General features: G+C 38.4%; 3 protein-coding genes across 3 annotated transcripts; 1 reads left to right on the forward strand and 2 right to left on the reverse strand.

The window, feature by feature from the left end:
* Positions 1 to 1,017: 1,017 nt before the first annotated feature.
* Positions 1,018 to 7,910, reverse strand: LOC144631429 (uncharacterized). Its single transcript, XM_078489859.1, has 9 exons — positions 7,674 to 7,910; positions 6,784 to 6,812; positions 5,542 to 5,638; positions 4,998 to 5,186; positions 3,950 to 4,063; positions 3,701 to 3,774; positions 3,298 to 3,338; positions 2,205 to 2,367; positions 1,018 to 1,209 (listed from the first exon to the last, which is right to left on the reverse strand). The coding sequence occupies exons 1-9, from the start codon at positions 7,870 to 7,872 to the stop codon at positions 1,078 to 1,080; spliced, it is 1,038 nt and encodes a 345-aa protein (XP_078345985.1). The 5' UTR covers positions 7,873 to 7,910; the 3' UTR covers positions 1,018 to 1,077.
* Positions 7,911 to 8,013: 103 nt separating this feature from the next.
* On the forward strand, positions 8,014 to 8,659 carry LOC144631417 (5'-deoxynucleotidase HDDC2-like). Its single transcript, XM_078489853.1, has one exon. It carries the CDS (start codon positions 8,090 to 8,092, stop codon positions 8,657 to 8,659), a length of 570 nt encoding a protein of 189 aa, XP_078345979.1. The 5' UTR covers positions 8,014 to 8,089.
* A 929-nt stretch (positions 8,660 to 9,588) lies between these two features.
* LOC144631439 (hamartin-like) lies at positions 9,589 to 24,349 on the reverse strand. The gene is made up of 17 exons (XM_078489868.1): positions 23,942 to 24,349; positions 23,741 to 23,830; positions 22,403 to 22,465; positions 21,793 to 21,937; positions 21,115 to 21,269; positions 20,057 to 20,130; positions 18,197 to 19,726; positions 17,768 to 17,814; positions 17,487 to 17,653; positions 16,928 to 17,004; positions 16,489 to 16,542; positions 16,298 to 16,394; positions 15,777 to 15,872; positions 14,984 to 15,125; positions 14,021 to 14,109; positions 13,493 to 13,561; positions 9,589 to 12,506 (listed from the first exon to the last, which is right to left on the reverse strand). The coding sequence occupies exons 1-17, from the start codon at positions 24,176 to 24,178 to the stop codon at positions 12,390 to 12,392; spliced, it is 3,249 nt and encodes a 1,082-aa protein (XP_078345994.1). The 5' UTR covers positions 24,179 to 24,349; the 3' UTR covers positions 9,589 to 12,389.
* Positions 24,350 to 26,973: the final 2,624 nt, after the last annotated feature.

Raw genomic sequence — 26,973 nt, forward strand, 5'->3', positions numbered from 1 at the left:
GGTATTGATAGAGCGGTCGTAAAACCAAACCCAAAGTAGTCACTGGCCAATCACAAAGAACACATAAAATCCAGTGAACCAATCAAAACTCGAACTCGAATACTTGTGGCTGGCACGAAGCGCGGGAAAACGTGTGTGAGAGAGTCACGATTGGTTTTGGTTTAACTTTCAGTGATTGGCTGAAAAAGTGGCGCGATTTTTTTTAAACCCATCACTAAGCCTGATTAATCGCAAAACCAAAGCAAACGTGAATAACTTTCGACACCCAAGTGAAAACTATTTGATTTGCACTTGTTGTTGAGCACTGGAGATAAACATAACTGAAAAATTCACACGCGAAGTCAAAATATGTTTTCTTGTTCCAAGAATCATTCCGCGTCATTTCTCTCTTCTCATTGTTCGATAAACCAACGAAGAACTGCTTTTGATGATCGCAACTAGCAAATATAAACTTGACGTCAACTATAACCTTTGATCTAGCCACGTTTTTGTGTGCTTCTGGTTACTCTTTATGCAACTCACGTAGAGTAGAAAAAGGTTAGCAAAATGGGGCCTGATCGCACGCACGCACACAAATAAGAAAAAAAAAAACAAAACAAACAAACAAACAAAAGACAAAAAAAAACAGTAAAATTTAAGCCCTGGCCATACGAGGATAAGAGTTCAAACTTTCACTCTCGTTTGGCATGTAACTCTCATGCGCTCTCATCGACTTTGAGCGTGTTCAAATTTTTCATGAGTTGATGAGAGTTTTCTCTCGTTTGGCCCGAGTTGATGATAGTCGATGGGAGTTGACGTAAACTCTCATGAGAGTCAACTCTCATCAACTCTCATCCTCGTTTGGCCCGGGCTTAATATTAACCAATCAATCTTTCCGTGATGTTTCCGGTATAGGACTATACCGGGGTTAAGTTCGTCTGCAACGCAGGCTATGATGTTACAGTTGCATGCCGAGTCTTTTTAGACACCCCATATATAAAGCATCATGTACTTAACATTTAAGACACACGGAAAACGCACAGCTTGAATAACACTTTATTTTCAAATTTCACGATGTTCTCTTTTTTTTTTCTAAATTCAACTTATCGGAGCCTTGAACAATTTACGCGACGTACAGACACCCTTTCCAGGTACAGTGAAAGGTACATCCTTGTAGCAAGCCACTCCAGCATCGTTTGTCAGAAGATGAGGCTTGACTTGATCCCAAACCTGCAAAACAAGTGTTTAATAATAACTCTTATATGTAAACACAGTTTATATAACAGTGTTAGCCAAAAACACTGATATTTCAAGTAAGAAGGCTTCCTCGCTATCAAGAGAGAACACTTTTGGTATTTTTGCACAATGAAGTCAACTCCACGCACTTCTGGTTTCGAAAGCATTGCGCATTCTATTATATCCAAATTCCTTTGAAGGGCCTGATGCCGAGCATAGTATGGATAAACTTGGCAAATTCAAGCCCTGCATATGGTACAAAGTAAAATAGATACGCCACTCCTATTAATTTTTTGGAGTACTGTCTTACATTCTGAAAATTTTCAACTGGGCAAACACTTGTCTTTCTTATTATCTTAAGGTTACTTTTGTTAGCGGCTACTAATTTTAGCGATTTTTTCTGAGCAAGATTTAGCGACTATTTAATTTAGCGATTTTCCGAAAATTTTTAAAAAAAATGATATGTGTAAACCAGTTTACGAGCACTAAATGTAGCGATTTTCACCAAACTCGCTAAAATCGCTAAAATTAGTAGCCGCTTAAAACAGTAACCTTTAGGTATATTCCAACAGAAATGGTGGCTTTTGCAGTTGAATCCTGTCACTATACAGTACTATTAATTAGTTCTCAAAATGTCCGAAGATTTTTGTCAATCTTCTATTTTTAATCACCCTTTGTAATTTATAGTAAATTAACTTGCTAAAGCTACATGTACATTGCAAATACCCTTGAACGCTTGTACAAACGTTTTTGGAAAATGTAAAACTATCTGGGTGGGAGGCTAGTCCATTGGTGGTAACTGGCAGCGTATTTGTCAGGTTTCTGCAACAATTTCCCATCTTTACCTATTTATAATCCCCACTGTTAAACCTGAGTGCCCTCCCCCACCCCCAACACCCCCTCCCCTGCCCCCCCCTGCCCTCCCTCCCCCCTCCACACACACACACACATAATGGGGATAAATTCTTGAAATCATTGCCAAATTTTACCTTTTTCTTTGGGTTTAACTGTCTGTCTGGCTCTCCAGGAAAACCATCAAATACAACCCTATCTCCAGGCACACTGCCATTAGGTGGGTCCAGTAGTTCAAAGAACTTTCTGTCCTCTGACACTGCACACATTACCATGGCTTGAGATGTTATACCACGCATTCTAAAAAAGAAAGAAATACACATAAAAAAACACATTGTAGAAGGATCAGGCCTTCCCTGCAGTAACTCTCTTGGCTTGTCACACTACCATTGCTGTCACTCAACTACAATGCAGATCATGACAAAAAGACAGAATGTTTCATGACAGGGAAAAAAAGTGTGAATTTGTAGGCAAACTTAACAAAAGATCTACATCACTGTCAGGGGTGGATCTAGGGGGGTGCGCAGGGGGGTGCGCACCCTTCCCTGAGTTGATGTGCAGCTTAGTATTCGCTTCTAAAATGTGTTTACGTCACCAGTCAGTTACTCCATTCCTTACTGGTACACCCCCTTCTAAGAAAAATCCTGGATCCGACCCTGATTGTACATGTATCTGCTTTGTACTGACTACTAAATTTCTTCTTGGATTCTTCAAGAACTAGACAACAACTCAGATGTAATCAAAGCAGAGGTATTCAAGTAAGTATTGCATTGCTGAAAGTCATTTCATCAAGTGAACCATTTCTATATTGACCAACTAGCAGGAACTGAATGTCACACAGCTTTGCAAGTTTTCTAACACTTGTGATATGTTCTTCATTCAAGTTCTGGTGGGTTTATTGTGCTACTTATAGCCACAGTTATTTGATGTGTGAATTTGGTTTTGTTGTACAATGTGTAGTTCCAGAAAATGTCCATACTCCCCCACAGGAGGAATTGGAAATTCCTAGGGGTGGGAGTTTTTTTGAAGACCAACAAATTTAAAGAAATGTTTTACCGTAAGTTAAATTTGCATTTCCAGAGATGTGGGGGGGGGGGGGTTTGATAAAAAATCCTTTCCATGGAGGGGGTATGGATATTTTATGGAACTGCACAACAGTCATTTAGAGAAAACAGTGTACTGAGTATAACAGTGTAACAGAGTAATGCAATTATTATGTTAGTCACTTACTTTACTGGTTTCAGGTTGCACATCACTATCACCACACGATCCTGAGGTTTGGGAAGAAAAAGAGAAGTGTTTGTCCCAGTCAAACTGATGACAAGGGTGAATGTAGTGAGTGGCGGGGGAGGGAGGGTAAGCAGCAAAGTCACACCAACTACTAAGCATTTCAAATTTTTTACTGTGAAGGAAACATCTATAGTTTAAAATTTTCATACCAGTGCACCACAGCTCTAAGTAACATTCCATGCCAACACACATCAACAACAAGTTCATTCCTACTTCTACTTTAAACAAGTTACAGATAAAATCAAAAAAGCAAAACCCTACAATGAGTTGAAAGGAAACCTTAAAATAAGTAGGATCACCTAATAACCCTGAGATGCTTACTAATTTGCAGTTCCGTTCCTACCTGAAGCTCCTCTAGTGGTACTGATCCCACAAGGCCACTACAAACTGTTCTGGGTGTTTCTTCTCCAACATCAACTGAAAAAGCCAACAGTAACATGAATATAAGCGTGTCTTTACAGCTGTACATGTTTCTAACAAAGCACAGTCAAACCCCATAAACTCCTTAACAACTTTCATGTCACTGAGGAGTGAAAGCCAGCACAAATTCCCCAAAGTAAAACAGACAAACATCTACTGGGTTACAACTTACTTTCTTCCACGAACAGTGTATCTGCATCAGGGTGGTGTTTCGCTGACAGAATTTTACCCACACGGAAGTCAATACGAGACACATCAGGTTCCGAACTGCTGGGAGGCTCTGAACCTTATAAGTAAAGGAAAAAATAAAAAAGTCAACAATCCTGTCTTTGTGAATAGCATACCCAGTATAACCTTCCAAGTTTACTTTTTTCCTTAGTGGTCATTTGGCCACCAACTACTCAAGTTTTGGTCGCCAGTGAAAAATTTTAGTCAGCAAATTAAGCTGATGCTTTCAATCATTCCTCTCAATTTTAGTCGCCAGGCTGGCGACCTTGGTTCAAATTTAGTCGCCAGCTCCAAATTTTTAGTTGCCATGGCGACTAAAATGGTCTTAACTTGGAGGATTGCAGTAGGTGGTTTTCTCAAAAAAAAATTGTCCACTGGATGGTGATTTATCTCCAATTACTGGACGGTGTTAAACTTCAGATCGGGCAGTCAAGGTATGAGACCAGCTGGCCCGCCTTATTATTGTGTTGTGTTCTTGGGCAAGTCACTTAACATTCAGATTCACAGCAAATTGTTAAAGAAAACTGACAAGCTGCTAGAGGGTAACCAGTGATGGCCTAGCATCCATCCAGGGGGGATAAAGTATTGTGTAAAGCCTAGTGGTCCATACAGGCCGGAGCTCATCCTAGTTTCTTTTAACTGCTAATTGATGCTACACCAAATGAGAGAAATGGTGATAGAGGGTCCTGAAGGGGGGAATATAAATCCCATTTCACAACCTTATATTTTCCCAAATTTTCCAAATCCCAGTCCCAGTTCCATTTTTTCATTTGTGATTCCCAGTCCCAGCAACACAAATTCCATTTTCCCAGTGAAAATTTGCCCAAATCCCAGTTGCTATTAAACCCTTTAGGCCCCTCTTGATAGAATAGTTAATGCTCCTGCTCTGAGAAAGGAATAATTTTGCTCTAGACAGCTCAAATTGGCTAAAAATTATTGCCATGAGCTAGCTAATGAAGCTACACAAAAACTGTTTAAATCAGAACTTGCACCTTCTGCATCAGGTTTCTTGTCTTTTCCTTTCTTCTCGACCTTCTCTTTCTTCGCCTTTTTTTGTGCTGGCTTCTCCTCTTGTTGTTTTTCAGGTTTTACTTCAGCTTGTTCAGTTGCAGGAATATCAACTTTCTGTTGTGCCCCAGAAGGTGCCCCTTGCTTTAAAATTGGAAGAGAAATCTGTTTCACTGAAAAACAAAAAACAAAAAACAGCATAACCAAGTTCAGTAAAAAACTTATTTAGATTATTTTCAACAATGCTCATGTATAGTCAAAAAGTCATTCTCATCTGTCATCAGTACGTCACTGCATAACCACTGACATTAATTATATTTAGCCATAAAATATCTTTGTTGAAAATCTGTCAACTTAATCATCCTGCTCAATGTTGTAAAATATTGTCTGATTTTAGCTGACCAGGGCTATAGCCTCATTAGCTAAGGATCAGGCAGAATAATTGTTTAATATCCACAACCCTTTTTTGTCTAATATTAAACAAGTCCACAAAAACACTGTAACACATTTTGTTTACTCTGTACTTACATCCATTCCTGACTTCCCAGTATTCCAACTCTGATTTAAGTTTGTCAGCTTCTTGTTTCAGACGTTCATTCTCTTGTTTCAGGGCTGAAATACGGTCCTTTTTAAAACAGAAAAGTCGAAAAAGCAAATAATTATCTGTAAGACACACTGTTCCACTGTTTTCACGTTTCTCATGAAAATAAAAGAATCGTTACTGTAATAAATTTATCTTAAGACACCAAAGCTGTGCTCTAGGGAATGTTGCAGGGTGCCAAAAGTCTCTTATGTGAGAAATCTTGGGCACCCAGCTTTTAAAAGCCTTTAGAATAGCAGAAATATACAAGTTGCACTAAGACAAATTAAAGTGAGTCACCTGTAGCACCCAGGCCTTCATAGAGCACAGCTCTGGACACCAGACAGTGTGTTATTCGTGGACAGTATGTTTGCTATCTCAACGTACATGTAAGGTAAACATGTAGATAAACCAGCTGTCTTATAATGCAAGCTGGTGGAAGGTGTGGGAACAAGATAATTTTATGCTGGGGATAACCTTGTCATGGACTAAAACCCCATCCAGGATCGGAGAGGGGAGGGTAGAAATACTCCTAGGTCGAGGATAAATTTAACATGCATAAATCATATGAGTTGCATCAGATTACTCAACTCTCTAAGTTAGCTTTTAGTTAGGCAGAAAATAACACTTGGGTCAGGCATATAACAGCACATCAGTTAGGCATTGGCACACTACCAAATTTATCATCTGCATTAGAATTTAGACACCGATGATTGAAAGTTTTTCCCTGACGTTTTGGGGCTACTGCCCCTTCTTCCGTGGAAAATGTAACGCCAGTTAACAGAAAAAAGCATGTGCACGTGATCAATGTTTGAAATTGAAATACAAACTAAACGTACGCCACGGGCACACACGCTTGTTAGAGTGAACATAACAGATTAAATAAAGCCAAAGTCCACATTCAAGCCACAAGGTCGCAGAGTCTTGTAGAAGCCCCGAAACGTCTGGGAAAAACTTTCAATCATCGGTGCATTTAACATTTTAACATTTCAGTCTATGAACTAACTATATGCGCTACACAGCCACACGAAATTTCACCTTGGAGATTTCTAGTTTAATTAGAATTTAGACAGTTGATTTTCCAAAACTGCATCAGCATGCGGCCATTAAAGGTACCTAATGATCCATGGATGTTTTATAGAAAATACATGCAAAAGAAACTGACAACAAGCTAATCATAATGAACAAACCTTTATTCCACCTGACTTGGACTTCTTTTCTAAAAAAGACAAGCAGAAATAGTTTAACTCTGGGTCATTTCACGTTATATTCACACCCCCACTGTTAAGACGAGTTTTTCTGAAAGAGTTTTGAAAATCAGTTCTGAGGGGGTATAGCTCCGTCAGTGTTCTTTGATCTTTCAAATATTTCTTAAGAGGTTAGCCAAGGGGAAAAGTTGGCTTTTTTCTGATAGGGTTAAGAAAAATCAGGGTTTTTCTGAGGGGGAGGGGGTATCTTGTTAGCACGATGATCTTTTTTTCTTAGGGGGTAAATTTTGACTAGCTGTGTCAACAGTGGGGGTGTTCATACAGTTAGGGGTGTCGAATGGTTAATGCGAGACTTGCGAGGTGGCAAGACTGATACATTGTATCTTTCCTGCGAGCCCGAGACCTTCAGTAGCCTTGCAAAAGAAATTGAGACTCAGAGAAGGCGTCAAAGAATAATTCGAGACGCTGAGACCCCTGAAATTTGGCTAAAAATTTTGCGAGACACGAATTTTTGGAAGGACCATTAACCACCCCTACAGTTTATCTTTACAGTACAACTTTTTTAACTAACAGAAAAGTGTACAAACCATTCAAGAGACATGGTTCTTTATACCCACACCACCCTGCTGAGGACAGTCTTTTCATCTTTACCTCTAAAAAATCTGTTGAAAATGTCTTCTACCCCAAAGAAATCCACATTTGTCTAAATATCTTATTCCTTTATACACCTCAAGAATTTACTAGAAATGGGTTTGCCCGTAAAGAATGCCATGCAATATATTTCTAGGGTTTTACAATTCTCCATACACAGATCTAAATCTTGTCGATCTAGTAACTAGTCCCGGAAACGTTTAAAATTTCTAGTTACAAACCTGCCGCCTTCTGAAGAAAGACCAGTTGAGATTTCAACAAAGCTATCGTTTCTTCGGCTTCTACAGCACGTTTCTCGAGCCTCTCCACAACATCGCCATCTGAAACCATGATTATTCTTGCCTGGAGAACGGGTCGCAAAACGTCAATTCTGCTGAAAAGGTTCCTATTTCTACCCCAAGGTGTTAAACCCCGCAACATCAACTTCTCTTCCAAGAAAAAAGAAGCAAAAAGAACTTTGCAGAGAACAAGTCAGCGGCTTCATACGGCACGTCATGTAAAATACATGATGCGACGTACCAGCTGGATCCCATTCTCCTTTCAACTTGCGCGAACAACGCCGTGTAGAAAACAGCGCGGAGACCGGCCGGATTTTTGTCTAAAGTTCCTTTAAAAAAGCGGTGATTTTGTCCAAGACATGGCTGATCTTCTTAAATTTATGTCTTTGGTCGGGAAGCTGAAGTCTACTAAACGTACTGGTTGGGTTTACCGTGGCGTTAAGTCGCCTGAAAGTGTTTCAGACCATATGTACCGCATGGCGATAATGAGTTTTCTGTTATCCGGACGTGAAGAAGGCAAGAGCATCAATCGCGATCATTGCATTAAACTTGCACTGGTCCACGACATGGCGGAATGCATTGTTGGCGACATCACGCCGTTTGATGGGGTCAGCAAGGAGGAGAAGCATCAACGAGAACAACAAACTATGGAATATTTATCGAGTTTGGTTGGTGAAGAAGTTGGGAAGGAGTTCTTATTATTGTGGAAGGAGTATGACGCACAAGAGACTGAAGAAGCCAAATTTGTGAAGGATTTGGATCGATTTGAAATGATTCTACAAGCACATGAGTATGAAGACAGCGAGGGAAAGGCTGGGACAGGCTGGCTTCAGGAATTCTTTGACTGCACTAAGGATAAATTTCAGCATCCAATTGTGAAAAACTGGGTAGAACAGCTTAATAAGTTACGCAGTCAGTCAAAGGAATAATGTAGCCTAATAATAATTTTTGTTCTTATGTCATTTTCAAATATTTAACTAATAAATTACTCATTGTCACCAAGAATGGAGTATGTAATTAAAGGGATGAGGGGGGAGTGGGTTAGGGCAAACGTGAACAGGATATGCAGCTTAAATAAAAACAACTTGCGAGTGACATATTTGGGAGGGGGAGTTTGTTTTTCCTGATATTTTAGACTGATAACAATTGCTAATTTTTAAAATTATTAAGATTATTCTGGTGTCCCAACTAAGCCGAAAAAGCTCAATACTTAGACACTTAAATAAAGTTGATTCATTCATTCATTTAAGAAATGAAATGCCCTCAAATTTATGACAAAAACCAAGTACACTATAATTCATATAGGTGGAATTTCTCTCCCCAACAGTGCATGATCTCATTGGCTACTTTGAGGTCACATGACATTTGACATTATAAAACTGTTTTTCGCAAGTCTCTGAGCAGACAACATTGCAAAATCTATGACGTCAGAGGGAAACAGTGGAATGTTGCCCATGAATGCCATTCAAGGTCAGGTAACTAGTTGTACAAAATTATACAAAGTAAATAATAAAGATGGTAAATTTCAAGCTCGGTGATAAATAATGAAAATGAATTTTTCAACAATGACACAAGCATGGGACAAAGAAAAATTCTGGGTCCCCAATGGAAATTGGACCCATGGCCTCCCAGATACTGGTTGGGCAACTGAGCTATGAGAGACTCATGGAAAGCTAGCCCAGCACTAGCTCTCCGAGAGTCTCTCGTAGCTCAGTTGCCCAACCAGTATCTGGGAGGCCATGGGTTTTGATCCCCATCAGGGACTCAGAATTTTTCTTTGTCCCATGCTTGTGTCATTGTTGAAAAATTAATCTTCAAGATTATACATGTAGTATAAAGACAACAAAGCTGTACAAAATTGATCTTAAACGAAATAAGTTTATTCTTAACCTTGCAATGCAAATTAATGTTGCACTTGTATACATTATTGTGGCACATGCTGCCACATGAAATACCACAAGAATATTTGCCTCAGTCTCCCCACCTTTCCGTCAATTATTGGCAGATATATTTTATGGCAATGTATTATTTTTGAACTCAAGACACTATATAATGAGCACATATCCAACAAATTTGTTGTTGATGCCCTAAAGATAACTCCCTTCATTGCTTTATAAAAGGAAAATGATATACCGTGGTAATGCACAATCAGACCAGTTGAAATCAAGGAGGCAAATGGCGTAAACATACTGTCCATTTATTGACAACAGTTTGGACACTGATGTTCACATCAAGAACTTAGACACTGTAATGTCACATCACAAAAAGTTAGGGACTAATTTTCTCTTGGTCTCATTTATTTTTATCTTTAGACTGTTCTGCATGTGTGCTAGCACTTCTCATTTGCTCAGAGAAAATAATTAAAAATAATGCCTCTTTCTTACAAGCACCAGGCTATATCCAATAAATGCGACTCTGATCTCTCAAAATTATTTATTTAGCAAATGCCAGGGCATTGGATAGTATGGGCACAGACATTCGCCTTGAAAGCTGTTCTTTGAGACACCAACACTTCTTAGTGTGGAGAGAAGTGATGGTTGATGAATCAAGTAATCTCTTCAAAGATCCTTAATAATTATGCAGAATGCAGCTACAATACAATTTTAAACTATAAAGACTAAAATTTATGTATCCTAAATAACTTATAGTTGCTGTTGCATAATAAAGCAGCACTAGATTTCTGTGTTGTGTTTCAAAACATTAGAATATCTAAATAATTTCTATTTTCTGTCGAAACAAAATACTGTTTCAGTGTCCAAATGATTTATAAATAATACGTGTCTTCACCTGCTTCTGGTCAACATTTTTTTTACAAAAAAGCTTATTTCAAGCATGCCCGTTTTAATTATATTTTACTCCCGCTTTCAGTGCTGTGTACATTGCTATCTTTCTACATCAATCTTTTGACATGCTGTTTGAAATGAGCCAATCAAAACCAATGCATAACATTGTTGGTTTCATGCAAGTGAGCCCACAAGTTCAGAAGGTCATGCTAGTGGGCTGTGATTGGCAGATTTCGATTTGTCTTGTTTGTTTAGCACATTGCAATTGACGGATGTTGTCAATAGAAAGCCGCTATGTACATAACATTAAAAGCAGGTGTTAAAACATTAGGTGAAAACAACATTGTATAGCATCTCTAACATGACAAAACATCATAGACAAACTATCTACAGCTATGTTCTATGCGTAACTGTAAACCTGAAAAATAATATCCTAGTTAAAAGTAACTACCCCGGTAAAACAAAAACAGTCATATATCCTCCCTGTATTGGCAGACAGTGACTGGTGGTAAAATAACTTTGTATCAAAATATTCATTTGCAAATACTTCAATACACTGCAGATTGAAATAATTAAAGAGGTGAAATCCAGCTAACTCAGGCTTAGCAGTTTATCTCCTCAGCTATGGTTGTGTTAAATGTAACTAGCCAGCCTCCTACCAGTTGGGATACTTAAAAGGTTAAATTGCTTGTCAATAAGTTCAGTGTGGACACCACACTACTGCAGACATCCACTCACTATAACAAACGCACAGGAATGTAGTATTTTAGAAGTTGCCAGTTGGCTATACATGTATGTTATGACCAACTGTAGTGATGTTACACTGTACCTGTAAAAATGACCCAACACTAACTACTTTTGGTTAATAATGACAGTGCTAAATGAAAAAAGAGAAGATCTGGTGAAATTAAAAGAACATTACTGAGAACAGTAGATCCATTAAGCTTGGTTTGCAAATTAGCAGCACAAACAAAATCACAAGTTAGAACCCCACCCCCACATCAATTCATGCTCTCAGTTTTTAAAACCATAAGAAGCTAAAGTAAAACCTTCCCTGCATTTCTTGTGAAAAGGGCACGAAAAAATTTGTTTCTTCTGAAAATGCTTCTGTCACCAGCGGCAATGGAGGTGTTTTGCGCTGTATCATTGGAGTACAAGATTCTTGCAATTTTGTGGGCTCCTTTATTTTGATATGCAAAATCCAAAGTTGTATAAAAAAAGTGCACAAAAAACCTGGCTACCATTAAACTGAACTGCAATGGGTCCCTGAATAAAGATCCTTTCCTGTCTCTGAATTAAGTTTCTTGTTCACTAGCATTAGAGGCTATATAATACCAAACTTTAAGCCAAACTTTAAAGGGACTGTGTCACGGATTCTTGCTAAAGTTAGGCAAGGGAAATAACCATCAAATTCCGTAAAAAAAAATTACCTCTTAAAACACTTAAGGAACATTTCAATAACACAGCAAATACAAAAGACCTGTTCCAATGGCGAAAAGCAACAAAGATTGAAAAGGATTGCATTATGGATCTTTGAAATATTGTTAGGCTGAGCAGTTTTCAAACTTAATCTCATTTGCTTGTGTCTTTAAATTATAACGCCCAGGAGACACATTTGGAAACAGACACATTTGAAAACTTTAAGTTTCATAGCAAGTATTTGACAAAACTTAAAAAAATAATTTTAAAACCTAACTCAGCCATGGCACAGTCCCTTTAAGATAACAAAAAAAGTTTTCATTACCTCAGAATTAGCAATAAATTAGCTACATTTCATAACTGGTCAGTACTCCTTACAAGCAATCAGAGGCAATAGAGATAAATAAATTTAGGATCTGATGAGGATTACAATGATATGATAATATTTAAATATATTTTAAGGCTTGTGCTCTATTTTCTCCTTTTTGCTGTCCACAGATGACTGCAGGTCAAGAATATAGGACTCCAATGCTTGAGTTATCTTCTTTTGGGCATTGTATTTTTCTTCTAGGCTCTAAATAAGAAAACATAAAAGATTATTAACCATCATTAAAGAACAGAAAGCATGAGCAATAGCGATTCTGTAGCAAAAAAGGAAAAATATGTTTCTATTTTTTCTGTGATTTGAATTCATCAACAGTAGGTGAACTTCAGAGCTAGTGCCTTAAGGGTTGGTGGAGGAATTATATAAGTTAATTTCAATTTTCTGTGGAGGGAGCGCACTGACATTTATTTATTTTTTCTTATTTTTTTTTATTTGTTAATTATATTTATGTAGTGCCTTGCAAAAAAAATAAAAAATAAATAAAAAATAAAATAAAAAATTAAGGGTTGGTGGAGCCAGACAGCAATACATGCATGGGAATGGCAACCTAACGAGCGGTCACCGACACCACCAAAGGCACTGTCACAGTGAACCAATTAGACTTTCTCAAAGTCCTTTTAATTTCTTTTTTCTGGTTGGTTGGGCCATTTTAAAAAGACTTTTCATACCTGTTTGGCACCAAATTCACCGGTCAAAAACTCTACCAGTGACGTCATGACAATTGTTCAATAGGAGAGTGAAGGGTTTTAGTATGGCACAACGTGAGACTCCAGAAAGACGTCATAATTTTATTTGTTTTGTTGTGTGCTATTTTCTTCGAAAGAAATGAAAGATGTCGAAGATGTCTCCCAACATAGCTTTTGTCAATCATTTTTTCCCCGTGTGAATTTATAATGTGATTCAAAACTATTCAGGCAAAACAAGTTGACCTCCCGACTTTGTTGCCTGCTCGGTCGCTGAGCGACCTTGTTAAAGCTCACTTTAGAGACTTTTGAGAGGTCGACTTGGAGCAAGTCTATGAACCAATCAGTGGAATATTTTTAAATCCGATTCTAACCAAAAGAAGGGCAGAAAGAGCAAAGCTTGACAACTTGGCAAGATAAATGGCCTTACTCTCCTCACAAAGGAATTATAAAAACAATACCACAAGTATTTCCAAAACATTAAATAAATACCTTTATCTTCCCAGTATAAGTTCCTTTCAGTCCTTCAGTGAATTTCTTCAGTTCTCTTAATTCAATATCCTGGAAATAGAAGGATCAAATCAATTTATACTGTACCACTGAAAATAAAATTATTCTAAAAAGAAGACACTCTTCCTAGCATATACCAGTTGGCCCAAAAGCTGAAGGCTCCAGGCATGTGAACAGTTGATGCAAAAATTACACAACCATTAATGGAAAACATGTATATTTCACAAAAATAACAAAGAACTTATTGTCAACAGCTTTGGCATCAAAACTTCTGATTTTAATTATTTAAGTGTCTCCATAAATGGGGAACCTAGTAAGTCAGGATAAGTTCTGCAAATGAAGGCACAAAGACTCCTGACTGAAAATCTATTTGAGATTTGCCATTTTTATTGAGCCAGATATTACTCAGAATTTCCAAAACTGTGTTGAGCTGAGCTTAAAATTTAAAAAGTGTCAATAAGCTTCCCAGTTTCCAAAAAAATCAAATTGGAAGAAAAGTGTTATACAAACCTTGCTAGAAACAAGTGTTTCCAAATCTGTAACTTTGGAAGTTATGGCCTCTAATTCAACTTTTTGCTTTTTCACTGTTTGCTTTGCAACTAAAAAAAAAATCATACACAGGACATCAAATTTTTGACTGTCAATAATTTAACTCTTCTTTTTGGTTGCCGCAACAATCTGCTGATACTTATTTAAACTCACAGGGAGTCAGAGTGGCCTAATAATTAATTTGGACTCTAGATTAAGCAGTGCAGGTTTTGAGCGTAGACAGGAGTCAAGACTCTTATCTCACAGTGCCTCTCTCCAGCCAGGCATGTAAAGGTAAGGTAGGTTAAGTCTGTGTCCGAGCCATGAGGCTCATACAGCCGGAGCTTATCCCGGGTTCTGTAGCATTAAGCGACTAGGAGTATTGCTACTCCCCCCTGGATGGGATGCTAGTCCATCGCAGGGTTACCCCCCAGCAGTAAATTTGCCGGTACCCATTTGTACACCTGGGTGGAGAAAGGCACTGTGAGAGTAAAGTGTCTTGCCCAACAACACAACGCAGCGCCCCGGCCAGGCCTCGAACCCGGGCCGTTCGACTCGGAGTCGAGGGCGCTAACCATTAGGCCACCGCGCCTCCCAGGCATGTAAAGGAGTAAACCTCAATTCGACTAGCATCCCATCCGAAGGGGGAGTCAAAGTACTCCTAGTCACTTCATGCTAAAGGTTCTAGAGATGGGCGTCTAGTTAAGAGAGGCCCACCAGGTTTAATTGCAAACTTAATGTAAACTCCCCAGTGCTTTGGCCAAGAAAATTCAAAACACAAAGGCTCTGGTAAGGGTACAAGCTTGATCTCTCTGACCACAGTCCAGTGCACTAACCAGAACGGCACTGTGCCTGCCTCAATAACTAAGCAATGTACTAAATCCATAGGATACAAGTAACTGCCATCCATTACTATTTGCCAAAACCCTGTGTACCATGCATTACCTCCTAATTCTCTGTGACAGCCATGTAACTGCATGTTGCTCTCAGGATTCTGTCCTTCAGCCAGAGTAAGTTTCTGAATTGTATCTTTTTGTTGTTGGTTTAATTCACCCATGATTAGGAGTTCCTTTACAAGGTGATTTACCTGAACAAAGTAAAAAGATGCTCAAAATTTATTTTTTAGGAGGAAAAAGTTTGCAGTAATCATTATTAGAGACATGTTGGGATGGTGATCAAGAAATACCGTAATGATTCGATTTAGCGCCCGGGGCGCTTATTTACTTTTGGCACCTCGAGGGAGGGCGCTTATTCGAGACAGGGCGCTTATTCGGGACAGGGCGCTTATTTAATTTTTTGAGAAACAACCAAATGCATCTAACAATAACAGAAACTGTAACAGTTAGAAATTGTAAAAAGGGCAGTTACTTTTAAAATAATTGTTCATTTAAGCAGTAAATATATACATGAACTGTACGGTGAACGGTCAGGAGTTTATCTAGCTGACGTCAATGACTTCAGTAGGGCCAGTTATCCACAATAGGGGCACTTATAAGAATAGCGGTGCCTATAAGAATGGGAACGCTTATTAGAATGGGGGCGCTAATTAGAATGGGGGCGCTAATTAGAAATGGGGGCGCTTATTGGAATAGGGGCGCTTATTTACAAAAACACATTCGAAGGGGGCGCTTATTCGGAAGGGGGCGCTTATTGGAAGGAGGGCGCTAAATCGAATCATTACGGTAGTTGGATATGAATACACATTTTGCCGATAAAACAAAGTTTGATCAAAGCCTACCTGCTCTGATAATTGGTCCTTTTCTGACACTTCCACTTTAAGTCGATCCAACTCATTTTCTAATGTAAATACTCTTGCTCTCACTTGGTTGATCTCCTAAAATTTAATGAATGATTTCCTCTTAATAATTATATTCTTTAATTTAATTTTAATTAAGATATAATTATGTGCATGTGAACGACATGTAGCTATTAAATAAGTAATGTTTAATAAATGAGCAGCAGTGTTTTATCAGGTTTAAAACACAAGGCGCAGCCGAGTGTTTTAGACTTGATAAAACACGAACTGCGAATTTATTGAACGGCTTAAAAATCTTCTGATGTAGATCAACTCATTATTGCACTAATATTTAGATTTGGGGTTATTTTGGCCTAGAAAATTGGACATAAAGTTTAGCCGTGCCTTTATCAGATATAAAGACACTCATTGAACATTAATTTATTTTGTATTTTCTTTATGAATTATTAATGAGTTTTTTAAGTTTAAAGATACATTCTCCATCAGACTTTAGCATTACTTACTGTCTGTTTGGTATCAAAATCTTTCTGCTGAGCTTCAAGCTTCTCTAGGAGTTCCTTTTGGGTGTATTTCAACTGGGTGTTTTCATTTAATAAATCCCTGAAGAAGAAAAATAAAATAAAAACATTAGCCTTGCTTGCTCCTTAGCTGTTAAAGCTTGTTGATCCTGACAGAGAAACAAAAAAAATCTCACCTCAGCTGTAACCTTTGCTGCTGATCCCAACTGGAAGTAATTTCTTTAAATCTCCTGTACATGGAGGGAGGAAATGCCAAAACACAACAATCATCATTATTTAATATGAGTAAAAATTTGACAGTACATGTCTTAATAACAATAACATTATTAAAGTGAAGAAGTTAACATCCAGATACAGCAATAAAATGCGCAATAAAAATGCAATAATCATTATTTTCTTCTTGAAAGGAAAACTGCCATGTGATCTGGCCGAGTGGTTTATGGTTCTGGATTTGAATATGGAGGCCCTTGGTCCTTCATTCTGCCACAACATGTTTTCTCTGTAGTCCCAAGTTCAACTCCAAGGTTCTGTCCAATTAGTAATACTTGAACAGAAGAGGACTAAAAAAAATCATAAGATTATAATTGGAATTAAAATAAGTGTTTAATGCCTAACCTGTTTTCTTCCACTTGTTTGTTAAGAGCATCAGTCAATTCCCTCATTTTATCTTCTTGTAGTCTCAACTGATCTTTCTAAATTGGTAACAAAAGACAAGCACTATAAAAATTAACTTATACCGGTACATAGCTTTTGAAAATGCACTTGTACTAGTGAAAAAAAACAACCCCTTCTTGATTTGACATACTTTTAGATGAACATGTACAGTCTATACAATGGAGTTCCAATTTCTCAAGCCCTCAATTTTTCAAAACTCCTAATAACTGATAGCTTTTATCCCTGATTTCTCGAACCAATTTCCATTTATCTTGGAAGTACAAAAAATCAAGATTGCACTGTTATTAGTTCTAACCTAAACACATTCAGGTACACAGAAACATTATAGTAAACCAAGGAACAGTCTAATCTACATATTTATTGTATAAAGGAGAACTGCAAAGGATCACATCCAAGCAATATCCCCTGCCGTGATATTATTTTGTCATATTCTCGTCACCTGTTGTTTGACAAAGTATTGATACTGTAGCGAGAAATTAGCTGGCGATCAATGACTTACAGTGGCCTGAAGTTCTTCTTGGTATTGCGCAGCTTTGAACGTCTTGCCAATAAGTCTTCTGTTACGGATAGCATGCAGATCACACTTGTGTCGTTCAAACAGGAGCTGATTATGGAGCAACTTGACTTGTCCTCTCAAAATCTCCACTTCATCCATGGGAGGATCACCTAAGAAATTTTTTTAATGTTAGAGCTTAGATTCTACAATTACTTGGAATTTTCTGGGGGTTTTCTAAGTCAAAAAGACAAAAAGGCAAAAATATAAAATAGGGAAGACTATACCTCCAAAATGTGTCCAGACTGTACCAACTTGACTAACAAGAGGAATCCTGCAATTTGAGTAAAAGGTAAAGGATAAGCCTGCAGTTAAGCCAAGTGGCTCATCAAGCTGGAGCTTATCCCGGTTTCTATAGCATTTAGCGGCTAGGAGTATTTCTACTTCCTCCTGGATGTGATGCTAGTCCATCACAGAGTTACCCCCCAGCAGTAAATTCGCCAGTACCCACTTATACACCTGGGTGGAGAGAGGCACTGTGAAAGTAAAGTGTCTTGCCGAAGAACACAAATCAGGACGCTGGCCAGGTCTTGAACCAGGACTGCTTGATCCAGAGTCCGGCGCACTAACCATCAGGCCACCACGCCTCCCATAATTTTACAGACAAACATAGGTACATACATGTATTCTGCTGCATGTAATTGTGATAAACTTACCTTGAAAGCTCACCATAGTGAATACTGTTCCCTGTTTTTAAGTAATTATCAAGAATTTCCACAGGACTTGCTCCACACAGCTGCTGCTGAAGTCTCAAGGATGCTGCGTCATCTGCATCAGCCAAGGCACTGCTTTCACTGTGTTCCTGCTCACTTCGAAATAAAGGCAGCAGCTGAGGAAATGCCGCAATCAAGTCACAAGTGTGAGAAGAATGATGGTTCTGCTGCACAGTAGGAGATGTGCTGCGAAATTTAGAAAATTCTGATGATGCTTCATCAGATGCTAGACTTGCTTCACTTTTGTTCACTTGCAACTTGTGTTCTTTGTCTAACTCTGTACTGACTGGTTGTTCGTGAAGTTCTTTACTCTGCACTGAACTATCAGAATCGTAACAAGGTTGAGATATGCCTGATTCCTCAGCTTCTGTTGATGTACAAGCATCATTGGCAGATACATTCACAGAATCACTGGGTGTGTTGGATAACGTCATTGCATCTAGTGACTGACCACCAACAGGGGTCAAAGAATCCGGCACAAAATCAGAACTAATAACACCCTCGTGTGATTCAACAGACTTGCGTTCACTAGTTTCTGAAACAAAATCCTCCTGTCCACTGAAGTCTCTATACTCTTCTTTGGGAGAAACATTAAAATTATCACTATCAAATTGTTCTGCAGTAGTTCTTGTAAGATTCTGGTTAGTCTCTTCCCCTTGCACCTCAAACATACTCTGTGTGCTATTAGTTGGGGAAGTCAGTAAGTCATGTCCATTATACGACACTCCTTCATTTTTGTCTTTCTCGCATTTTACTGGTTCTTTTGGTGTTGATGTTTGATGTCCTCCAATCGCTGCGGGAGCAGACTCAGAACTGTGCTGAGCTAGTGCTGAATATAAAGCTCTTGTTAACTGTCCCTCGTGACTGGCAGCCTTCCCTCCCCTAACTGGCGTCCCCCTGCCGCTATGCGTCCATCCCGATATACCGCTCTTCCCCCTACTACCAGAAACTGAGGGTGAGCTTGAGTACCCTTGATGATAGGCTATGTCACCGCCTAACGATGTCGTCGGGGACTGTCCTGGAGTGTAAATTGCTCCAGGAGTGCTACAGTGGGATTGAATATTAATTGACGATAGAAGATCTGGGTTGCTTGTTGATGGAGACATCTGAGATGACGGCGGAGTACTAAGCCTGCACACATCTGAAGGACTCCACCCTGCAGTGATCTCGTCAGAAGAAATGACTGGCAAACTGCATGAGTCAGTGCCACTATCACCACTTTGCAAAGATTTACCAGTTTGTGTTGCCGAATCAGACATACGGCGCTCTTTTAATCTACCCGTTTCAGGTCCCTGACTATCACATGATGCTGTCAGTATGGAACTAATGGATTTATCAGCAAAAAGTTCCTGACAATTCTGCTTGGATGTCCAAGATGACATAAAACTTCCTTTTTCCTGTATTCTGTCAATTGGGTCTAGAGAGAGCTTCATGCACTCTATTACAATGTCATGTGGTTCTTTTTGTCTCCATCTGAAGTTCAATCAAATGAATAGTCAGGAAAAGCATGATACTGTTCACAATAATAAATTAATCAGAGTGACTCAAAAATCAGAAATGTTGTTGAGTTCAGATAATCCTTAGAATACAAGTGTTCATCTTAGTTGTTAACTATTTCTCATCATTGTAATTGTTATGACTGCGTAATGCATTTAACTGAACTAAGGATTATAATTATCCCAGGGTCACTTTTTAAACAAAACTGCAGTTATTAATTATAAAAACAAAACTACCAACAACCGATTAAAGGTGATGTGAATTGAAGCAAAGCTGCTGCAGTAATTTATTATCCAAAGGACTGACCTGTAATTTTCTGTTTCAGAGTGCACAGTTTCAGTTACAAAACATGGATGAAGTCGTACATGCTCTATCATAGGCTAAAAAATGAAAAAAATAAAAAATTAAGAGACACATCCTAATAACCCTTATATGCATGTTTACGTCAACCTGGCTTGTTTCACCACCAAGCCTCGCTTTCAAAGTGTAAGCTTGTAAATATTATCATGAACAAATTCCCAAAGCAGCAAAGATGAAAAGAATACCCTCGTGAAAGCTGCATGAAGGTGACAAAAGGTTGAGAATAATTTCTGTAAATGAGGCTTGGTGGTGGATTTTGAGCTTATGACGTTATCATGCATAAGGCCTATTAATTCACTTACAGTGTGTAGCCAGAATTGAGAAGACACCAGTAGAAGAATTCAAGAATTTTGGCATATTAATAACACTCCAAGTATTTTTTTTTTCGTTAGTGGCCATTTGGCCACCAACTGCTCAAGTTTGGTTGTCAGTGAAAAATTTTAGTCGCTTAATCAAGCTCACGCATTTAATCCTTCTTCCCAATTTTAGTCACCAGGCTGGCGACTTCAGTTCCAATTTAGTCACCAGCTCCAAAACTTTACTTGCCGTTGGTGACTAAAATGGTCTTAACTTGAAGGGTTGATATATTAAATAATTAAGAGCCTTTGGATCACAAGTTGCAGTAACTAAACTTACAACCAAGCTTTTTTCCAGTCACCCAGGGGTCCAACCCAACATTTTCCAGTAAGTTAAGTACTATTTAACCACCACAACAACATTGAATGATATCATTTAGCCAAGCATACACATAAATGAGAATTTGGGAATTTGCAGTGGCATTTCCACAGAATGGCTATTCATCCACTGTTCCAGATCGAAATTGCAGTGTTGTTTTTTCCACATTCACATTGTTCTGTTGATTATCATCAATAGATGTTCATTATCATCCTTTTCAGGTTTTTGTTTAAGCTCAGTGGTGGCTTATTTACTTCTGTAAACTGTTTGCAGGTTTAGAAAGTAAGAAAGATGTAACTAATTAATAAATACAAAACAAGTCATCTCACCTTAATAGTGTTCTGGTAGAGGCTCTGCTTAGAAGGTTCACTGAATTGTACTTTAAGGTATGCCAAGAAGTTGTTAGGGTACATGGCATACAGCCGATGAAAAAACATGTACACTGCGACGTGCAGGTGAAGAAGGTACACTTCAGGTGCATTGCCTGGGAAGGAAAAATGGTAAAAAAATGTTATGTCAGGATTTGTACCCTCTTTTACAAACAGTTTTCCAGGACTTTTTAAGGACTCAGATTAATTTTTCCAGGACTCCAAAATTCACATTTTATTTAACCCTTTCACTCCAAAGACCTTAATATTATTTCTTCTTACTGTCTGCCATGCATTTTGAATAATGTAAGTTCTAAAAATTCAGTTGTTACTTGAGTTTAACAGATTTCTAGAACTTTCCAGGAACAGTAGTCTCTTTTCGGGACTTTCCAGTCCCGGAAAGTGCCACAACAACATTCCAGGACTTTTCAGGTTTTCCAGGACCTGTACCAACCCTGTTGTGTTGATCACATTTAAAAAAATGATTAATTCATCAAGGTTGGTGATATTTTTTTGAATAACAATGGTACCATGTCACAAGTTAATTTCAAGCATAAATGCAAACATTACAAATTAATTAAAAGCTCCACATTTTGTCCTAGCTTTTTGGAAGAGTCTGGTAATTTACACCCAACATACCTGGCCGACGAGCTCTGAAAGAGGACAGCCTAGAAAATATATCAAACAAGTCTTGCAAACAATGTCCAATGGAGGCTGGAACCAATGGTAGCAATGTTGTGATGGTTAAAATGCCACTTGTTAAAACCAGTACATCTGTGTCACCCTAAATGGACAACAGAAATACATTCCATCTCAGGTCTTTCATTTGTATTAATTTTTAGAGTTGTAATATTAGTGTTAACAAAGCAAACTGCAATATCCAATGATCAGGAGTGAATTACTTGTATCTGTTGTGGTTTAAATTTATCTTTAGTTAAAAAATTTTCGAACCAGTTTAAATTTTATTTCCTTTTGTTTCAGATTATGATAATAAATATTTAAGACAATAAAATACAAAATTAAACTGGTTTGAAAAATTTTGATCCAAAGATAAAATTAAACCACAACATATCCAACAGATAGCGATGTCCACCCTTTAAACAAGCGGCCCAGGTCATCATACGTCCCACAAGAAACAAGACAAAAGAAATTGATAATTTACCAGTCTGGATATTAAAGGTACATTTTATAATTGTTGTTACCATTACATTTGCAAGTCTTATAATAATCACAGCACATTGTTCTGTACCTTCATACACTTCAGCAGACTATCAAACAATGATGTCTTAATGATCTTGTACAACCAGGAAGGCTGAAAAAAAAAACCATCTACAGTAATGACCAATCCTACTAGTGTTTTTTCCTGGATAGGAAACAAACTACACTACACTAAACAAACTATAATTAAAACATATTTTGCATAAATTTTGCAATCATGAAATTTCAGAAGTGATAACTGTTACTGGATATATATGTAGGTATCACTTAAAACACCAACAAAACACCTACTGTACTTACACTACTGACAGAAATTATTATACATAAATAAATAGTTTAAAAAATGATATATTTTTGAATTAAATTTGATTGAAATGCAATGTTGTGTGTGTTACAACCCACTATCCTCCACTTTGCTATGGCAAACATCAGCTTTTCAACATTCACAATGGCCGTTAATTTACTAATTGATAATCAAACACTTTCTTAAGAAACTAATAACTTTGTAAATTCAAAATTGATTAGTGGGTAATTTGCGTTATTTCCATCGCATGTTGCTCGATGCTGTATTTAATGTAAGGAGAATTCATCTATCAATATTTCACTCAATTCCCTTTGTCCTGATTTGGAAAAGTTCCACTATTGAAGAAAGTGGAAAGTGGGAGTTAAATAATCTGAGAGCCAGCTTTATTTATAAAAAATAAATACAACTGTTGTTTAACAAATGCAACAAAAAATTCAAGGAGGAAAAATTAAAAAAAGAAAAACAAAAGATTTAAATGAAGATGAAGGTATCCGGTCACCTCGCCACCAGGGGATCTCGCCACCAACCAACTCGCCACCAAAACTGGTGTATTCCTCGTTCTTTAATCCATGAGCCGAGGTGACTTCGCTTGGTGGCGAGTTGGTTGGTGGCGAGATTGCTTGGTGGCGAGGTGACTGGCATTCAAGATGAATACGTGATAAGTTTGAGAAACAGTTATAACACATATATCAAAGAACACAAAATAATTGTACAATTTTTTTTGAAAATTTTCTGATCTTACAATTGACACAATCAGGAGAGCAACCGCAAGACTTAATTATCCAATAATAAAACAGCACGATAAGTTAGAGGTTAAAAGAGTGACAAATTGCACAAACGATGACACAAAAAAACGTGATATGCACATCCGGTGTTAACGATTTACAAAATTATCACACGTGTAAAAATTCGAAAGCCTCGATAAGTTTTATAAATTACCCCTAAAATCGACCTGTTTCAAGATTTCGAAAAGAAATTTGTTCTAACAACAGATTTTGCAATAAGATAGTAATACAGTATGTAATAATTACATATTAAATGACAGTAAATATTAATGATATTTACCTGCTTTCGCACGATATGTCCCAGCAGCGTTAAGGTGTCCAAACGGGAGGGCTGGTGTCTCAGACATTCGTTCATTTTCTCAAATAATGCCTTAAAATAGAAGACAAGCCAAACTGAGGTACAGTCCGTGAACAGATCTCTACCCAGAGAACAATGTATCCTCTGAGAAATAACCGATTTATCGCACGCATATCAGCTTACCTGTGCGCGAGCCTCATGTATGCTACTCAATATCTGCAAACACGTAGGCGAGCGCGTATTCAAGTAATACTCCACTAAAGCGTTTAGCAGACCTGGATCACGGGACGAGTGAAGGTTTCCTTGAATCCGAGCTTTAGTTTCTTCTACAGTCGTTATGTTATCTGCATCGAGATCGCCCAGGGAAAACTCTCCCTGAGTCAAGCTCGGTAGCACCGAAGTTTCCGCGGCTGTGTTCATAGTCCGCTATAAAACTGCTTGCACGTTCTCTGGTAGTCTTGTGAAAGGGAGATAAAGCTGAGGCATCGCTCCACCCGACAAAACCTTGGTTGTCTTCATTCATCTCCAAAAACACGAAAGACTTAGAGCACGTATTCCATCTAAATCGTCTTCGGTCGCCATTTTTGTTTGATTTTTGCAAGTCACGTGCTGGCAGGGCATACCTTTCACAAAAATACCGCTAACCAAAGCGTGAGTCACGTGGTCGTCTGTGGAGGCGGGTCAGTCACGCGTTCAGTCACGTAAGATTCCTGTCATTACAGGGCGCAAGTCAGCCACTAGTAACCCCGGTAGTAACTTGGGCACAAATTTAAACGAATACGAGCCGAAGTCTAATCCATAATCGAGCCGCTAATAATATTTTTTTTGTCTTTGCAAAGGTATAAGAAAGGAAGCAAAAGAAACATGTAGAAAGGAATGACGTCTAATCGTGGTTATTCTGGGCAGCCATGCACTTTACTTTATTTATTTTATTTATTGTATTGTTAATTTAATTGAATGTAAAGGGTGCAAATAAAGTTGTTGTTGTTGTTGTTGTTGTTGTTGGCCGGTGCTTGTGTAGTTCTTAGTTCTTTTCTCCACCGTACGGTCAGCCTTTAAAAAAACAGAAAGTCTGACCGTACGGTGGAGGGATTGCCGGAACTTGCCTGACGAAATATTGGAAGAAAATATACAAGTTCAATCCCTCCACCGTACGGTCAGCCTTTCTGTTTTTTAATTTGTTCGTATGATCGTACAGTATTTATACAATTTGTTGATCAGCCGATCCACCAGGATCCGGTTCTTTGTGTTGTCCGTTGGCTCTTTCTGACTTTCTCAAGTTAATAGTGTTCACTTAGTTCTTTGTACAGCCGTGCTGCTCTGCTCAAAAAAATCGCAGAGGGGACGTTCCCTCTGTAATTTTTTGGGCAGACCAGGACGGCTGTACACAGGCTAGGCTATGCATTTGAAGGCTAAAAATTAAACGATTCTTTCCGAGACAACCAAAAGCTACGTCGTCGTCCTGCCGCTGAAAGTGTACAGGAATTTATTTGCATGAATCCGGGTTGCATGCTCGTATCAAAGTTTCGTTTACCACCAGAAACTGAAAATGGGGAGCTATCAGGAGGACAAAACGGAGCTGTTCCATAGAAAAGCTGTTCTTCATTCACTTTTCAGCTGGCCGAGAAAACGCACAATTTCTAACGAACCAGTCATTAGATTTTTATGAAATTTCACATGGTTATACTTCAGAAAGCAAGAAAACTGATGACTACAAAAAACACGGCCAGCCAGATGGGTTGAATTTTTTTCTCAGCCAGCTGGAAAGTGCATGAAGAACAGCTTTTCTGTGGAACAGCTTCGTTTTGCCCTCCTGAACTATAAAGAAACAAAACATCGCGTTTTGAGAAACCAGTCTCACTGAAGAGGGTCTATACTACGACGGTTGGTGGTTTAGATGAAGCCAATTTTGAGTGCCAGTTTGCGGGTACATTCGTATTTATCTGTCGGTTTACGGTCAAAACATTATTGCGGTTTCGGTCTTTAGCTGTCAGCTAGAAGAAAACAAAAGCAATTTGAGGTCTAGGAAGAATAAAATATGGCGGTTTACGGACTGTACGACCCCCATTATCATTATAGATTATAGACCATCACTACAGGAAAGAAGAGAACAAACAAACATGTCTATACAATTTGTGCCAAAATGCCAACCTGGGTTGGCTATTCGCCGACTCTTTACATAAAAATTGTAAACTCTTGTGGCCACTCCTTTTGCCGATTCGCGCCATGGCATTTTGACACAAACAGCCGAGTTCGTTTGTTTTCGACTTTCATTAAAAGCCACCACCGTTCAGGGAGGCTTTTTAAAAATCGACAAAAAGTGGTATTTTTCCGTAGTGTTCCCCATTTTCAGTTTTTGGTGACAGCCCAAGTCAGTTTTGTGGTAAATAAACCTTGTGATTTCAAATCGAACTCACGCTGCCCGCTCGTTCGATTTTGAATTCACGCGTATGATTTCACACCAAATAGGCCTTATCACGGTTTTCGACGCCATCTTGACGAGTAGTCAAAGCGGGTAGAAATTACAGTGTTTGTATGGGAATCCGACGGCAAATATCTTCTACAAAAATTGAATTCTGGACAACTTATGAATTGTAAAATTAAGATGCTTGGCAAAAGTTTTTATTCGCAGAGTTTGAAGGATCTAGCTGGGCTAGAAGCGTTCAGTTTTCTTTTTTTTTTTTCATTTTTCCATACATTTGTCTATAATTTTTACCATGAACCGCGTCAATCATGCGGGAAAAATATAGACAATTGTATGGGAAATTAAAAACTTCACGGAACGCTTTCTAGCCCAGCTTCATTCTTTAAACTCGGCGAATAAACACTTTTGCCTAGTATCTTAACTTTACAACTCATAAGTTGTTCAGAATTCAATTTTTGTAGAAGATATTTGCAGTCGGATTCTCATACAAACACTGTAATTTCTACCCGCTTTGCCTACTCGTCAAAATGGCGTCGAAAACCGTGATTAATTAGGTCTATTGCACTCCACTCAGTTCAGTTACCATTATAAATGAAACTTCAATACGACCAGGCAACTCGAGTTCATGTGAACTTTTTAATTTTCCTTCGGTTGGTATCCTGCCTCATATTTATATTCATTTTCATTTTCCCAGAGGCACCTCTCTTATTGTGAAGCAAATGGGCGCACAAGGGAGGAAAGGAAGGCGCTTCTTTCACCTTCCCGCGGTCCCTCGCGCGTCACGCTCGTC

This window comes from Oculina patagonica, chromosome 1 (assembly GCF_052425735.1).
Source record: "Oculina patagonica isolate OP01 chromosome 1, crgOcupat, whole genome shotgun sequence".
In the NCBI taxonomy this organism is placed as follows: domain Eukaryota; kingdom Metazoa; phylum Cnidaria; class Anthozoa; order Scleractinia; family Oculinidae; genus Oculina; species Oculina patagonica.

Coding starts and splice junctions, on each gene's coding strand:
- LOC144631429 (XM_078489859.1), bottom strand. CDS start 7,872: ATGTTGCGGGGTTTAACACCTTGGGGTAGAAATAGGAACCTTTTCAGC. Junction 2,368..3,297: donor TGCAACCTGAAACCAGTAAA/GTAAGTGACTAA, acceptor TTTCTTTTTTAG/AATGCGTGGTATAACATCTC. Junction 1,210..2,204: donor AGTTAAACCCAAAGAAAAAG/GTAAAATTTGGC, acceptor CTTGTTTTGCAG/GTTTGGGATCAAGTCAAGCC.
- LOC144631417 (XM_078489853.1), top strand. CDS start 8,090: ATGGCTGATCTTCTTAAATTTATGTCTTTGGTCGGGAAGCTGAAGTCT.
- LOC144631439 (XM_078489868.1), bottom strand. CDS start 24,178: ATGAACACAGCCGCGGAAACTTCGGTGCTACCGAGCTTGACTCAGGGA. Junction 20,131..21,114: donor TCTACCAGAACACTATTAAG/GTGAGATGACTT, acceptor TTCATTTTTTAG/CCTATGATAGAGCATGTACG. Junction 15,126..15,776: donor AGGACCAATTATCAGAGCAG/GTAGGCTTTGAT, acceptor TACTTTGTTCAG/GTAAATCACCTTGTAAAGGA.